At 46.0% G+C, this 16,134-nt stretch overlaps 2 protein-coding genes and 1 pseudogene across 2 annotated transcripts; 2 read left to right on the top strand and 1 right to left on the bottom strand.

The window, feature by feature from the left end:
• Window positions 1-1,040: 1,040 nt before the first annotated feature.
• Window positions 1,041-4,064, bottom strand: LOC119358549 (rust resistance kinase Lr10-like). The gene is made up of 3 exons (XM_037625041.1): window positions 3,205-4,064; window positions 2,565-2,588; window positions 1,041-2,378 (listed from the first exon to the last, which is right to left on the bottom strand). The coding sequence occupies exons 1-3, from the start codon at window positions 4,046-4,048 to the stop codon at window positions 1,306-1,308; spliced, it is 1,941 nt and encodes a 646-aa protein (XP_037480938.1). The 5' UTR covers window positions 4,049-4,064; the 3' UTR covers window positions 1,041-1,305.
• Window positions 4,065-4,945: 881 nt separating this feature from the next.
• On the top strand, window positions 4,946-7,528 carry LOC119358538 (annotated as a pseudogene).
• Window positions 7,529-12,972: 5,444 nt separating this feature from the next.
• Window positions 12,973-14,088, top strand: LOC119301615 (chromosome partition protein Smc-like). Its single transcript, XM_037578918.1, has 3 exons — window positions 12,973-13,012; window positions 13,139-13,204; window positions 13,276-14,088. The coding sequence occupies exons 1-3, from the start codon at window positions 13,010-13,012 to the stop codon at window positions 13,912-13,914; spliced, it is 708 nt and encodes a 235-aa protein (XP_037434815.1). The 5' UTR covers window positions 12,973-13,009; the 3' UTR covers window positions 13,915-14,088.
• The last annotated feature ends 2,046 nt before the right edge of the window (window positions 14,089-16,134 follow it).

Below are 16,134 nucleotides of genomic sequence, written 5' to 3'. Positions count from 1 at the left end.
CCGTCACCCTCCACATCGGTGACTGAATCAGCGGTCAGGTAGCAGCAGTTCGCCGCCCCGTCCAACCTAACGGCAGCAAGCAGTAGCAGCCGCCGCGATTCGATTCCTCTCTCACACACACACATTCCAAGAACAAGAGGTACATCACTCCTCAGATTTTCGATCCCTCCCACAGTTTCTGATCTACTATTGGTTTGTTATTATACTGATGCTGAAATAAGTGAAGCTCCAATTGATGTGGATTTTCGATTCATTGGTGACATTTTATCTGATCTGCAAATAAAATGTGGATCACATTCACCTTGTGCTGGAAAGGAAAAGCTCCGCCAGATATCACTAGATGCGGAGAGGAGATTCACTGTGAATAATGAAGGTAATTAACATAGTATTGAATTGTACACGGCGCTATTCGCATCTTTTGGAGATAAATATGGGAGTACAATTGCAAATAACTAGCAGAGTACAATTTTACATGGTAGTGACCAGTGATTCACTGCCACCATCTCCAGATCTACTATGGACTGAAAGTATCAAAACGCAGTGTTGACAGAGTATGGTAGTCCCTGTTTTGATTTACGGCATATGTTCGTTCTCAGATGAGACGAATGGCTTTGGGGGCCTCTGCAGATTCTGCAACCTCCATGTTGTCATCGGTGGCCGGTTTCTTGGGTTCCACTGGATGCACCACAGCGCCACCATAGTCAGCTACTTCACCTTCTGTTTCTCTTCTTGAGTCGTTTCCACTCAAATCCATGACCAAAAGGTACTACTTCACCACACCACTGCTTAGATTTTCGATTCCACCCACAGTTTCACATTTAGTTTGTTATAAGTTGAAATAAGTGAAGCTCGAACTGATGTGGATGTATGTGCATCGATGGAATTTTATCGAATTAGGGATGAGTTCATGGATGGACCACATCCACTTTGTGCCGAAAAGGCACAAAGGAAAGCTCCGCCAGGCACATCACCTCCGCTGCCGCAGGAGAAATATGGGAGCGGAGATTAACCTGCGTAACAGATAACTAAGGTAATAAACAGATTATCATATTATACACAACTCTGTTGCAAGTTTTTGGACATAGATATGGATGCAGCTGTTGAAAGTCAAGACCAATGGCAAATCGTGTATCTTTCAAACAACTAGTAGCACTATTACATTGTAGTGACCAGTGATTATTCATACATCTTCAGACCTAATGGACTGAAAGCACCAAAACACAGTGGGTGCTATTGCAACGCACGCGTAGACATAGTACAATACAACATTGAATGTTGACATTGTATGGCAGTCCCTCTTTTGATTTATGGCATGAGTTCGTTTTCAGATGAGATGAAAGGCTTTGGGGGCATCTGCAGACTCTGCAACCTCCCTGTTAACATGTTCACGACCTTTGTCATCGACGGCCGGTTTCTCGGGTTCCACTGGATGCACCACAGTGCCACAATAGCCAGCTGCCTCACCTTGTCTTTCTCTTCTTGAGTCGTTTCCAAAGTAAGCGCCAACTCCTCCCCATTGATCACTTTCTCATAGATCCACTCTGGGAGGTAAACATCGTCCTGGCTCCCGATTCTTGGGTCTGAATTCCTCCTTCCGCTCACCATTTCTAACACTAGCATGCCGAAACTGTACACGTCTGACTTGTACGATACTCCCCCAAAATTCCGAGAGTATAGCTCTGGCGCAATGTAGCCCATCGTGCCTCTTGCTGCAGTTAAGGTGACGATGCTTTGGTCCCTCGCGCACAACTTTGCAAGGCCAAAGTCTGAGATCTTTGGATTGAAGTTGAAGTCCAACAAGATATTGTGAGGCTTGATGTCAAAGTGGAGGATGCGATGGTTGCACCCTTGATGCAAATACTCCATTCCTCTGGCGATGCCTAAAGCAATATCTAGCAGCTTCTCTGGTACTAGAAGATTCTGAAAAATATTAGAGTCATCAGAGAATATGTATTTCTCCAGTGACTCATTAGGCATGAATTCATAAATAAGAGCCCGCCTCATTCCTTCAGAACAAAATCCTAGGAGACGGACAATATTGGCATGGTGGATTAGTCCGATGGTTGCAACTTCGTTGATGAATGCTTCTCCCTCTCCTGTAGAGTTCTCTAGCATCTTGACTGCCACGGGCACTCCATTTGGCAGCTCGCCTTTGTATACACTTCCAAATCCTCCCTGCCCTACTTTTTCCTTGAACCGTCTTGCTATCTTCTTAACTTCAGAGAACGTGTACCTCGTGGGCTTTGAGGTGCCATATATCTTGAGGAATATTTCGACCTTCAAATGTATCTCCTCATTATATCTTGTCTTGAGTGAAAGATAAAGTGCAGTGGCCACCGTCACCAAAAGAACGACAAATGCGGCCGCCGATGATGTAGCTGAATAAGCAAACAATACGTCATGAGCATATTGCGTCAGGATTTAAAAGCCGTTACTTAGTACAATTTGTTATGATAAGAGGATGTCAAGAGTCAGTGTAACCAGCAATAAGAATTTGTACAACTGAAAGCTTTTATTTTTCCTTTATATTTTGAAGCTAAAAAGACTCGGTTGGAGCAGTGTACCTGCAATGACTTTGATACGTGAACCTGCAAATACCAAGAAAGAGAATGAGATAAGCAGAAAGAAATTATATTTAAAAGAAGTTTAAGAACAGACAAATTGAATGCTGTATACTGTGGCTGCAGTACATTGCCCTAATATATGAGGAACAAATACACGACGCTATTTATGCACACGACGCTATTTATGGCTCCCCGATTCTCACTTCCCAAAAATGCCTAGCTAGCTCACCGCTCCTTCTAAACCTGCCCAAATTCCATCAATCCCAGTTTCTCGTCGCCCCCTGCGGGCGTAGGCATGCTGGTGGTAGCTGCTCAAGCACAGCAGCATGTGCAGCCATGCATGTTAATTGAGTGTTGCAAAGAAAATTGTAGAATAAATGATGATAGTTCCGGATTATTTAAGGCCAGTAGTGTCTGAATGATGAGAAAAACTTAATTTTTTTCCCTGGTTGATTATTTCTCACATTTTTTACCGGGTCCTTCAGTTTGATTGCTCGAGCAGGATTTGTCATCCTATTTTTGAAAGAAAATTAGTTGACAGAAAGTCTCATGTGGAGATTCGAACACATGGAACTGTAGAATGAGTAAATTGTAAAGTAAAATCTTAATATATGGTTTTGACAGTTATAACTGATCATACCATGAGGGTCAGGCATGCAGAATCGTTCATTCCTTTGTGAGCTGAACGCGCAGCGCTGCCCACTGAGTTCACATAGCATGCAATTCAAATCATAGTACCAATACACTGTCGTCTCAGCAAAACTGAGCATTCTTTCTGCGCTTTCCTTGAAGGACGCTGATAAGAATGTGTCTGACATTGGGTCCCCAAATATATACATGGGTATCAGGCGGCCACCGACGCCATCTGAGACTGGGAAAACCTTGCAGTCCAATGGAAGAATGGACATGTCTTCATAACCATCCACCAAATAAAAGAAGTGGGTTGTGTTGCTAAGGCAGGAGACTGGGCCTGCAATGCTATGGGCATCGGCAGCAGCAGGTGTGAACTCGCTTGAACAGCATACCAGGCTTGCATACCTATATGACCAAATTGAGAACTGTCGATCTGGCAGCTGCATGCTGTCGATAACATCAACTTGTCGAGGCGACCAGCTTCTGGAGATGGCGAGCTTCTGCTGTAGCATCAAACAGGGGTCTACAAGCGGGATGAGCTTCATCGAAGAACGTCTGTAATCTATGGCACTGACACTGTATGAGCCAAGAACTGGGTGAACTAGGATGGTGTCTTGACCAGAGCATGCTAACTTCAAGGTTAATCGATCCGTGCCACTACATCCACATGCTGCTGCTGATGTATTGCTGGACTCAAGGCAAGAAGGGTACCTGATCATTGGGCCATGTTGGCTGCACTTGGAAGGTGGGCAGTATTTGAAGAAATCTTGATCATCCCATGCCGTGGCCAAGTAGATTCCGTGGTTGATCAGAGGCAGAAGCAGGAGGGCTATGACAAGTAACTTACTCATCTTTCTGTGCTTCTGCAACCGAGAGGGAGAAAACGTGGCAAGTAGCCAAAACAAAAAGCAGTCAGAGTTAAGCCTGAGGAGTAGATTTCAAATGCTAACACCTGCCGTGTTCTAGTGGTTTGAGTGTGATTGCAGACTTGCTTCTGTCCAGTCTCTTGTTGTATGAGCAATAAATATGTTTTGATTGGCATTTTGCATTTTGTGGAAATTCTTTGATACTGTCATTGTCATCTCTGGAGAAAAGGAATTGTCAAGTCATGGGACAGAAGACTTCAAGCCTCGAGTCGTCTTTTGTTCCTAACTACACAATGGGAGAGAAATATCTTCCTCTACTTAACAGAAGACTCCGACTGGGTCGTCTTCTGTTCCTAGCTACACAATTGAGAGAATATCTTCCTCTTTCACATGTCGTGTATATACCAATGAAGTCATATTAGTATATACAGCTGGATATGATCAACTAGTTGATGTCGATCCCTTCCCCTCCTTAGTACTCTCAACAGAACAAACCAGGATATCAAGTCCCTAGTGCCAAGGTTTTTGAGTCGCCGAGTCAAGCCAAGTCGCCGAGGCTGCGGCTAGTGACTTGCTGGCTTGAGTCAGCGACTTGGCTTGATTAGTCGCCCCAAGTCGCAATGGCACAACAGTACATAGAGCAGCAGAGCACATAGATATACAGCAGCAGAAGAGCACATATACAACAGAGAAAATATACTACATATAAGCAGAGCACATATAGAGCCCACCCTGCGCTCTCTTTCCTTCGGTCCTCCTCCTTCCCCAGTCCCCACATGATCACATATACAGCAGCAGCAAGCCACGCGAGCCAGTGAGCCAGCGAGTCGTGCGACTAATCACCCCAAGTCGCCAGCGAGCCACGTGAGTCGCGCGACTTGCCCCCTGAGTCAAGTCACCTGCGCGAGCCAGCCACGCCGCGACGACTTGGCAATTAGTCGGCGACTAATCGGCGATTAGTCGGCGACTCAAAAACAGAGCCTAGTGCATCTGTGAAGCTTTCATGGGGAACCCTGGTGCATTTCATCATTCTATTACCCTACAATCCTTCACTGTCTTCTTCCTTCTTGCTGTTTTTGTAGCAGATTATCATGTCCATGGAGGAGATGATGGATGCTCACTGTTCTCCTGTGGATATCTCCGAGACATATCATATCCTTTCCGTCGGCGAGGTGATCCTCGTGAGTGCGGTGTTGAAGAATACGAGCTGGGTTGCACCAGTAGCAAGGCTACGATTCACATCAACACAGGAACATACTATGTGACTGCCATCAACTACACCGGTTCCTGTTTCTGGGTCATGGATCCCAACTTCAATACTAGTAGCAGCTGCCCTCTTCCACTGTGGAATCACCTTCCTTACAGTGGATCTGGCACAATTGATTATGTTTCACCACCTGGCATTCAGTGTTTGGCCACTCGAAGCCACCACAGTGTATGTTTTGCTAATTGTTCGCGAGCAGTAACGGATAATAGTGCAATACAAGCCCGTTGCTTGCCTGAGTGCCAAAATTCACATGTTTATGTCTGGGTGTCTAATTACACATACTGTGTGGTTGAAGATCTTGAACCTTATTGTGGATACCTGGCAGAGATTCCATTTGGTGACGAGTATTCTTCTGATTGGCGACAGCTACAGAATGCTAGTTATGCAGAAATCACACAGCACATTTCTAAGGGGTTTACTGTCCAGTTTCCTGTCCCGGTTTACTTGGAACCTTCTGCATCTGAGCAGTTAAGAAAGAACATCAATTTATGCCTCAACAATTCAATCAGGTGATCGCCCTTCCATTTCCTCCCGACTTTAGTTTCTCACCTCCCTATTCTTTTGAAGAATTGACTTGGGGCTCTTAAACCAACCTGACGGTGGCAGCCTTCATTATAATTTATTTACAATTGCATGATTTGCAGCTACTTCAAGGAGCAAATATCTGGCACAAGCATTATTAGTTGGACTCATGCTATTTTCTGGAGTGAGGCGCACTTCTTAGAATGCGTGACTGACCACACCAACGATCACAAATATCACTACTACACAACAAAGTTGGTTTTGATTGTTGCAACCATAGTATCTGCTATTGCTATCCCCAAGTTCTTTTTTGGTATGTGAGAATTGTATACGCATTTTACTTTCGAAAAAGAATTTACATTCTTTTAACTTATGTCCATATCTGTCGACTTGTTGTGCAGTACTGTGCAGGTTCTTGTTGGCACCCCTGGCTGTATGGATATTCCTAGCCTACAAGTACATGAAAACAAGGATCATAATTGATGCAGTTGAGAAGTTCCTCAGGATTCAACAAATGATTGGCCCGGCGAGGTACTCCTACACAGATATAGTTGCAGTCACAAGCCATTTCAGAGATAAATTGGGCCAAGGGGGCTATGGTACCGTGTACAAGGGCGTGCTACTCCCAGGCGATGTCCATGTCGACGTGAAGATGCTAGAGGGCAACTCCAACTGCAATGGAGAAGATTTCATCAGCGAGGTCTCCACCATCGGCAGGATCCACCATGTCAACGTGGTGCGTTTTAGTGGGGTTCTGCTCGGAGGAAATGCGAAGGATGGTTCTCTGGACAAGTACATCTTCTCTACCGAGAAGAGCTTCTCATGGGACAAGCTCAACGAGATCGCTCTAGGCATTGCCAGGGGGATCAACTACCTACACAAGGGGTGCGACATGCAGATTCTACACTTTGATATCAAGCCGCACAACATCCTTCTTGACAGCAATTTTGTCCCGAAGGTCGCTGATTTCGGGCTCGCCAAGCTGTACCCGAGGGGTGACAGTTTCGTGCCACTGAGCGCCATGCGGGGAACCGTAGGCTACATAGCCCCCGAGATGATATCCCGGAGCTTCGGCGTCATATCCAGCAAGTCCGATGTGTACAGCTTCGGGATGTTGCTGCTGGAGATGGCCGGCGGGAGAAGGAACGCTGATCCAAACATGGGGTCCTCAAGCCAGGCGTACTACCCGTCATGGGTGTACGACCGGCTGACTCGGGAAGAAGTGGGCGAGATATCTGATGTTGCTGCTGACATGCATGAGCTAGAGAAGAAGCTATGCGTTGTCGGATTGTGGTGTATTCAGATGAGATCTCGTGATCGTCCGACGATGAGCGAGGTCATTGAGATCCTGGAGGCTGGGGTTGATGGCCTACAGATGCCTTCGAGGCCGTTTTTCTGCGACGAAGGGCACATCCATGTGGAGGACTCTTACCAGTTCACTTCCGAGCTGTCGGCTGTCTCGGAGGAGGAATTGAGTGTGGTGTCAGAGGAAGACGATGTGTGAGGTATATATACAATGTGTGGTACTATAATTTATGCATGTATATGTATGTATCATGGAGTAATGCACTGTAAAAGTTACGGTTGTAACAGTACCAACCCAGTATAAAGGCTTTGTACAAACTGCCTTGGTTGCCGCGCGGAGCAACTTCAAATAAGTTTGAAATGTTACATCAGTTTATTTGTTTGTTCACTGCTCTTGATAAATTCTGATGGAAAATATTGCTTCAACAGTAAATTCTTGATACAAATAAGTTTGTGAGAGGTGACAAAAGGCCGCCTTTTTCTTGTTGAGAAACATTTTTAGAGAAAAATTGTATTTCATTCTGCTGTCAGTAACATGCATTATGGATGAGCATTGTTGCTGATAAACATTTTGATTCCGGTGCGACAGATAAGGCAAGGTTTTTGTTTTTGTTTTGCTGGATAACAGAAGCACAACTCAGCTCTCCAATTTCATCACCTTGTTCATTGAAATACAGTTTTAGTTTATCGCAACATCTCTCCTGCAGGTTGACCAATCTCTCATGAACAAAGTTGAGCATGCCAAAGAAACTAGCTAGGCAACAGAAAATTCACACATATTTGAATTGTTGCATAGCCTGTCTTATTCCCTCCTTCAGGTCTGCGCACCGCCAAGAACGCGAACGTATTTTTCATCTTGCAGCTAAGAAATCACCGCGGTCATGGAAATACAGCTGATCTACTGGTTGATTTGATGGAACCCTATGCCGTGTTGTCGTGGTTGCATATACTTGCTGCAACCCAGTCCTGTCAAATGCCACTTGTGCGTGGAACAAGGGGCGCCGTGTGGAAATTCCAGCAACAATGACATTGCCAGCCTAGAGATGGAATATGTGGGCCCTGTTGTTACCCAGCAGATGGGGCAGAAGAGTAAGCAAAAGTCTTTTGTTCCAACTCCAGCAATTCTGACATATGGTCCTATAATATGCTGGGACTGAAACAGACTCTGTTCCACCATATACGAAGTTCTAGGTTTGTATTAAGTTAAACCTCTTTAAGTTTGACCAAGTATGTAGAAAAATATACCAACATCTACAACACTAAATTAAATTCATTAGATTCATCATAACACAGATATTAGCAATTTTTTTCTATAAAGTTGGTCAATTGAAAGAAGTTTGACTTCCGCCAACGCGCCGGAGTCGACTTCACCAACACGTTCGCACCCTCGTCAAGCCCGGCACGATCCGGTGCGTCCTGCAGCTCGCCGTCTCACGCCAGTGGGATGTACACCAGCTCGACGTCTCTAACGCGTTCCTGCATGGGCATCTTGCCGAGCGTGTGTACTGCCAACAGCCGGCAGGCTTTGTTGATGCTGCCCGCCCCGACGACGTCTGTCTCCTGTCATGTTCGCTCTATGGCCTCAAACAGGCGCCGCGCGCGTGGTATCAACGGATCGCCGGCTACCTCGTCGAGCTCGGCTTCGTCTCCACGCGGTCCGACGCATCTCTTTTTGTGTACAGGCATGCCGGCAACATGGCGTACCTACTCTTGTACGTTGACGATATCGTCCTTACGGCGTCCAGTGGTGATCTTCTTCACCGACTCATTGGTCGTCTGCATGCCGAGTTCGCGCTCAAAGACTTGGGGCCGCTGAGCTACTTCCTGGGCGTGGAGGTCTCCCGGCGCCCCGATGGCTTCTTCTTGTGTCAGAAGAAGTACGCGCTGGAGATCCTAGAGCGCGCGGGCATGGCGAACTGCAAGGTCGCCTCCACCCCCGTCGACACCAAGGCCAAGGTCTCCGCGGCGGACGGTGTTTTGGCTCCTGACGGCGCCTTCTACCGGAGCATTGTGGGCGCGCTCCAGTACCTGACCCTTACCCACCCCGACCTGACGTACGCCGTCCAACAGGTGTGCTTGCATATGCACGCACCGCGCGACGTCCACTGGAGTCTTGTGAAACGGATTCTCCGGTACATCCGTGGCACACCGTCGCTCGGGCTCACCCTGCATCGCTCGACATCGTCGCCTACTCCGACGCGGACTGGGCGGGCTGCCCCGACACCCGACGATCTATGTCCGGCTACTGCGTCTTCCTCGGCCCTTCGCTCGTCTCCTGGTCCTCCAAACGCCAGCCGACGGTCTCCCGCTCCAACGCGGAAGCCGAGTACCGCGCCATGGCCAATGCCGTCGCCGAGTGCGCGTGGCTGCGTCAGCTACTCGAGGAGCTCCACTGCAGCGTTCATCGTGCCACTCTGGTCTACTGCGACAATGTGTCGGCGGTCTATTTGTCTGCCAATCCGGTGCATCATCGGCGGACAAAGCACATAGAACTTGACATTCATTTTGTATGGGAGAAAGTTGCGCTCGGACAGGTCCGAGTTCTTCATGTCCCCACCACGCAACAATTGCCGACATCATGATGAAGGGGCTGTCTACCACGGTCTTCACGGAGTTCGGGTCCAGCCTCTGCATCACCGACGGCGAAGCTTCGACTGCGGGGGGTGTTGAAACAGTCCTTTGACCGTTGTCACGGCACGCATTATCTCTGCCGTGGCAGCCGTTCTGTTAGCGTAGCCAACGGATCAGCTTATCCACTAACCCACTACTCCTCGTTTAGCTCAGGTTGTTAGTCATTCTGTTAGCTGATCCCTCTCACTGTACTTGTATAAATTGTGGCAATGTCAATGAACAAAGTGTGCAGCGCAAACTCTCTCTCTCTCATTTCTCACAGTAAGCATGATAACTTTTTTCTGACAAATTTCAGGCTTTTGGGTTTATTTTTTCTTCTCGAATGCCAACTTTAGTTGTAAAAAACATCAAAGACTGGATTGCTTCGTCCCACACATGTGACATTTATCATTTGGCTTTCTCGATGATGTTTTCAGGGGTCTACATGGGTATAAATATAAGCTAGGCTGCCTAGTTCCAAGCACGAATCAGCCAAGTATACTAATCCTACAAGGTGGCTAATTGGTGCACTAATTGAACACGTACACACATGTAGTCCTACCGGATGTTGGGTTTACTTCCAACAATCACCCACTTAAGCATGATGTCATTACGGTTACAACTCCGATGCTGATCCTTTTTCGCCTAGACTCATGTTGATGCGCCGACACAACGGACTTGCGTTGGACAGATCCCACCGCTGGTCGGGTGTATGTGATAGCCTAGCTTATTAGGGATGATAGACTACTCATATCAATAAAGAATTCCTTCTTTTCCGGAAGCCCATTCAGACAGAACTCCAAAGTTAAGCGTGCTCAGCTTGGAGTAGTTTTAGGATGGGTGACCGACCGAGAAGTTGCTCCCGGATGCGCACGAGTGAGGACAAAGTGCGCAGAAAATACTAGTATTGATCTATGGGGCCAGTCTAGATCCCGCCAGGAGTAACGACCACCGACGGGTGTGTCCGGAGCGTTACAAGTTGGTATCAGAGCCGACCCTCGCGGTTACACGGATGGTTGCGGACAGGTGCGTGGTCATGTTGTTCATGACGTTTGTGACCCGTCGTGGCACACGGCATGACACATGTACTAGACTGAAAGCACAGACGTATGTGCCAAGAGGGAACATTCCTGTGGCCCGACGAGGACGTCGGTTCCTCTGAGTGGGGGTGTATGTGATAGCCTAGCTTATTAGGGATGATAGACTACTCATATCAATAAGGAATTCGTTCTTTTCCGGGAGCCCATTCAGACAGAACTCCAAAGTTAAGCGTGCTCAGCTTGGAGTAGTTTCAGGATGGGTGACCGACCGGGAAGTTGCTCCCGGGTGCGCACGAGTGAGGACAAAGTGCGCAGAAAAGACTAGTATTGATCTATGGGGCCAGTCTAGACCCCGCCAGGAGTAACGACCACCGACGGGTGTGTCCGGGGCGTTACAGTGTAGTCCCTCGGTAGCGGTGGAGTGCAATGTGGACGGTCATTGCCTCCTCCAACCCGCACGAGATGACACATCAGTCGACGGATCCGGACTAGTCGGAGTCAGATCATCTGCCCGCCATGCCGGAGAAAGCCGGAGATCACCGGACAGGGGCTTGGGTGACGGAGTGAAATGGAGGGGAGTGGAGTGGCTAGGTTTGATCTGGGAAGTAGATGGGATGAATATACGTGGGATTGGATGGGCCAGTGTGGCCTGGGTCCAACGTGGCGGACGCGCCCAGCCGCGCCCGGGCCTCCTCATGTAAGGGGTGCTGGTCAGGCCGGGCTGTTTGAGGCGCTCATTTAGGTTGAAGTTTTTTTTAACCGGTCAGTGATCGGATCATCTGTCCGGACGTACAGGGTAAGGGGTTGAGGTGCCTGGCTGTAGATGCCGTAGCCACGTTGTTCCCAGGCTCGTATATGTATTTCGAGGTACGTACGCACCTACTCTCGTGCAAAAGCTGTGACCAGTACCATGTAACCATAAAAAACTGCTACAATGTTAAACCTTTCTGCAAAGTACAGACACGGCAGGACCACGGTCTTGTTTCGCGGCAATGCCGTCTCCGGTGCCAAGTAAATAATGCAAGGTAGAGCGTGCTGCATCTGGCACAACGTTGTAAATTTCTATGCCTAAAGCTGTGCCCAGTACTAGTGTAACCATATCATAGTAACCTTTCTTCTGGTTTCCCGGCAATGCCATCCCAAGTGCCAAGTAGTGCAAGATCGAGCGTGCTGCATCGGCCTCAACGTCGTCTGAAGTGGCTACCATTCGTCACTTTGAGAACCTAGGTCAGGAATGCCAGTAGGTGGACGGACGGGGTGCCCGTTTGAATGCAATAGATATCAGTCCCTTCCCGTCCTCTCATTGCTCCGGCATTGAACAAGCACGAGACTGGGCCGCGAAGCGGGCAACGCTCTCGGCCGGTGCTCATGTCCAAGGCCGGAACGACGTGAGAGGTCGCGTTCGCTCTAGTTCGACATGAATGCGTCGCTAACACTCTCAGGCTGCATGAATATGCGGCAACCACTTCAGGTGGGAAAGGACGCGAGGCAAGGCAGCGGTCCGGATGACCGCAAAGCCCCCTGCTTCTGATTTGCGGACCGATCTGGGGACGAATGCGGGAAAGTGTTGGTTCAAACGGGCTGGTCTGGGCGGACACAACTAGTTTGAGAGTCAGCATCGAAGATGCCTTAATGGCCATATGCGTGTAGCCAAGACACATGTTTGCTTCCTCGCGTGCAGAAGGCGACAGAGGCATTCAGGTCTTCTCCACATGCAGCCTCCGCTTTCGTTCACTCTCCGACTCCCCATCACCACTTGGTTCAATTTTTTAGACCTTTTACAGTACATCTAAGACCTATTTTCTAGCAACGCCCGTGAAGAAGTAGTGCTTTCGGTTGCGTTGTACTAAATTCCTGACATCGAACCTTTAATCATGTTGTAGTACGTACTAAATGCATACGTTATACATATCCACTAATTTGCGCGTGTTGACGAACTTGCCTAGTTATTGCTTTGGTCATCTAAATGACTTGCAAAAGGAAGTGGAGCTGCTTTCTTCTTATGAAATGGAACATGACGGTGAGCCTTTTGATCTAAGAAAATAGTAGTGGGCGTAGCTAGGAAACCGCAGCGAATATTACACACATAGACGGGGCGTTGACCTACAGATTGCGGCTATATAAGTGTGGCCGGCCAGGCTTCATTGATCAAAGCAGGAATCAAAGGTTCAAGGACACGGACACACACCACAAATACACACAATGGTAGAGTAGTGGACCTTTTGTTATATAGAGAGAGAGAGAACTTTTGTTCATTATCTTGTTACCTTTCGTACTTGTTCTTCCTTGGTGCACTATCACATAGTTGTACTGACAATTCTCTTGTTGCAGGCAGAGGCACCGAATAAGAGCAAGAAGAAAGCAGTGGTGGAGGAGAAGAAAGAACCGAAGAACAAGGTTAACAAACTGAATGATATTACAGGTACCGAGAAGAAAACTACGAAGGACTTACTATACTCTTGTTGCAGGCAAAGGGATCGAATGCCCAAAGCTCGAAGGGCAAGGAAGTGGAGGAGGACAACAGAGATCTAAAGAGGACTATCCAAGACCTGGAGGACAAGATTAGCGCACAGAATGTTAAAATTAAAGACAACCAGACTCGCATAGGGAAAGTGGCCATGGAGAAAGATAATGTGGAAGAGGATATCACAGAGCAGAAGAATAAGGAAACAGAGACGGGAAGAAAGATTGATAGGCTGGACATGAGGAAAGGAAAGCTGGTGGAGAAGATAGGGAATCTGGACTTGCAGAAAGAAGAAGTGGTGAAGGAGAAAACAAAGCTGGGAAAGGGTATCACAGAGCTGAAGAGGAAGGAACAAAATACGGGAACACAGATTGCAGATCTGAAGAAGAAGGAAAATACGCTGGTGGAGGAGAAAGGAAAGTTGGCGAAGGAGCTAGATGAGAAAAAAACTATGAGGATTGATAATCTGGAGAGGAGCAACGAAGAGCTGGCCAAGGACAATGAGGAATTGAAGAAGGACAAAGAGAAGCTGGTGCGTAAAGAAAGAAAGACCAGAGAGCAGAAAAGGGAACTGAAGAACAGCTACGACACGCTGCAGGACAAGTACGATGGGAGATGCTGCAGCTCTTGCTCAATTTGTTGACAGTCGGAGTACGGGCTGTTACTACGTGATTTCAACATATGTACTCGTGATGTTGCTGTGTACGCAACATGGGTACTTGTCCCTTTTAATTTTCCTCTATGCATGGCTATGAGTTTCTTTCTAGGTGTTGTAAGCTCTTTCAAAAATTGTAAGCACTTGATTTATGGATCCTTTCCGATGTTCCTTTCGATCTATGTAGTAATACCATGTGCTTTCGTTAAGACAAATGGGCTGAACTAAACTGATGGGTTCCTCCATACATAACTGAACTACAAGTCAGTGGTACTGCATTTATCATCTGAAGCCTTTAGTTGCGTCGTGGTTGTGGCTCCCCGGATTCGGCTCTTTTGCTCAGCAGTGGCCATCCAGCACGCCACCTCAGACCTACACAGTCATTTTAATCTGCACTTGTCCTCCATTTTTCTTATCATTTTTATTTTGTCAACTAAATTGTTTGAAAATAAGCAATAAATTAAGCTTCGGGGAGTTAGCACGTCCCAAACATACATACTTTTTCAAACATTTTTGCTTTTATTTTATCTTTTAGTTTGCATGATTTAAATAAAACTAATTCAGACTGACACTGTTTTCAGCAGAGCTATGTTGTTTATTTTTGTGCAAAAAATAAAAGTTCTCGAAATTGGACAGGATTTTTGGAGAATTCTAGAATATTCGAGGAATTAAGAAGCACTACCCCCACGGCGCTCTACATGTCCATGTGGGGCCCTTGACCACCGCCTTAAGACGATTCCATCGTCATAAATTCCCATATATGCCCAAAAAACCATGGAAACCTATCATCATGTTTTACGATACAGAGCCGCCATCACCTCTTGTTATCAGGAGTCCATTTCTGGCTCTGGAGAGGGGGATTTGTCGCCGCCATCATCACCAACCTACTCCATCAACAATTTCATGATGCCCACATCCATGTCTGAGTAATCCTTCTGTAGGCATATGGAGGTAGATGAGATTTAGATGGGATTTCTTATGTAACCGTTGTCAGATTTGTGATGTAGGGGGCTTACATTTCCAGCCACTGTGCTTTTGTTTTTCTTTGTTTGTCGATCAGTTTTCCCTGTTTTCAATTGCATTTGCACTTGTTTCTTTGGTTTCTATTTTATTTTTTTCCTTTGGTCTTTTGTTTCTTTTTCTTTTTCCTTGTTTTTCTGTTTTCTTTGTTTCTTTTGGTTTTTTCTACATTTTTCATATACATCACGAACATTTTTCTAATACTTGTTTAACATTTTTTTCAATACGTGTTCAACCTTTTTCTATACACATTTTAAACATTTTTCAAATGATTGAATAACTTTTTTCAAATACAATATTAAATTTTTTTTAAACATGGCCAACATTTTTTATACTCATTTTAACAAAACTTCTTGATTAACATTTTTTTTCAAATACAAGATAAAGAATTTTTAATACATCGTCAACAGTTTTCAAATGCTTGATTAAAAAATTCAAAACACGGTCAACATTTTTTTATCAGCATTGTCACATTGTACTCTATACAGTTTAATATCTTCTAAATGCTTGATTAAAAAAAATTCAAATACAAGTTTAACACATTTTCAAATGCTTGATTAACATTTTATAAATACATGATCAACTTCTTTCATACACATTGTATATTTTTTGTATACATGGGAATTTTCTTTATACACATTTAAGAATTTTTTTAAATTCTTGGTAAAAAAAATTCAATACACGGTCAACATTTTGTTATTCACATTATTCAAATGATTGATCAAAAAAATTCAAATACATGATTAACATATGTAATACATGTGAGGGGTCCTGGATTAGGGGGTATCCGGACAGCTGGACTGTAACCTTTGACCGGACTGTTGGACTATGAAGATACAAGATTGAAAACTTTGTCTCGTGTCCGGATAGGACTCTCCTTGGCGTGGAAGGCAAGCTTGACAATACTGATATGTAGATCTCCTTCCTTATAACTGACTCTATGTAACCCTATCCCCCTCCGGTGTCTATATAAACCGGAGGATTTAGGCCGTAGGACCAAGAACAACAATCATACCATAGGCTAGCTTCTATGATTTAGCCTCTTCGATCTCGTGGTAGATCAACTCTTGTAATACTCATATCATCAAGATCAATCAAGCATGAGTAGGGTTTTACCTCCATCGAGAGGGCCCGAACCTGGGTAAAAACATCGTGTCCCTTGTCTCCTGTTACCATCCGCCTAGACGC

This window comes from Triticum dicoccoides, chromosome 1A (genome assembly GCF_002162155.2).
Source record: "Triticum dicoccoides isolate Atlit2015 ecotype Zavitan chromosome 1A, WEW_v2.0, whole genome shotgun sequence".
NCBI classification, from domain to species: domain Eukaryota; kingdom Viridiplantae; phylum Streptophyta; class Magnoliopsida; order Poales; family Poaceae; genus Triticum; species Triticum dicoccoides.
The sequence above is the reverse complement of the archived record's forward strand: the minus strand, read 5'-3'. Positions and strand labels throughout refer to the sequence as shown.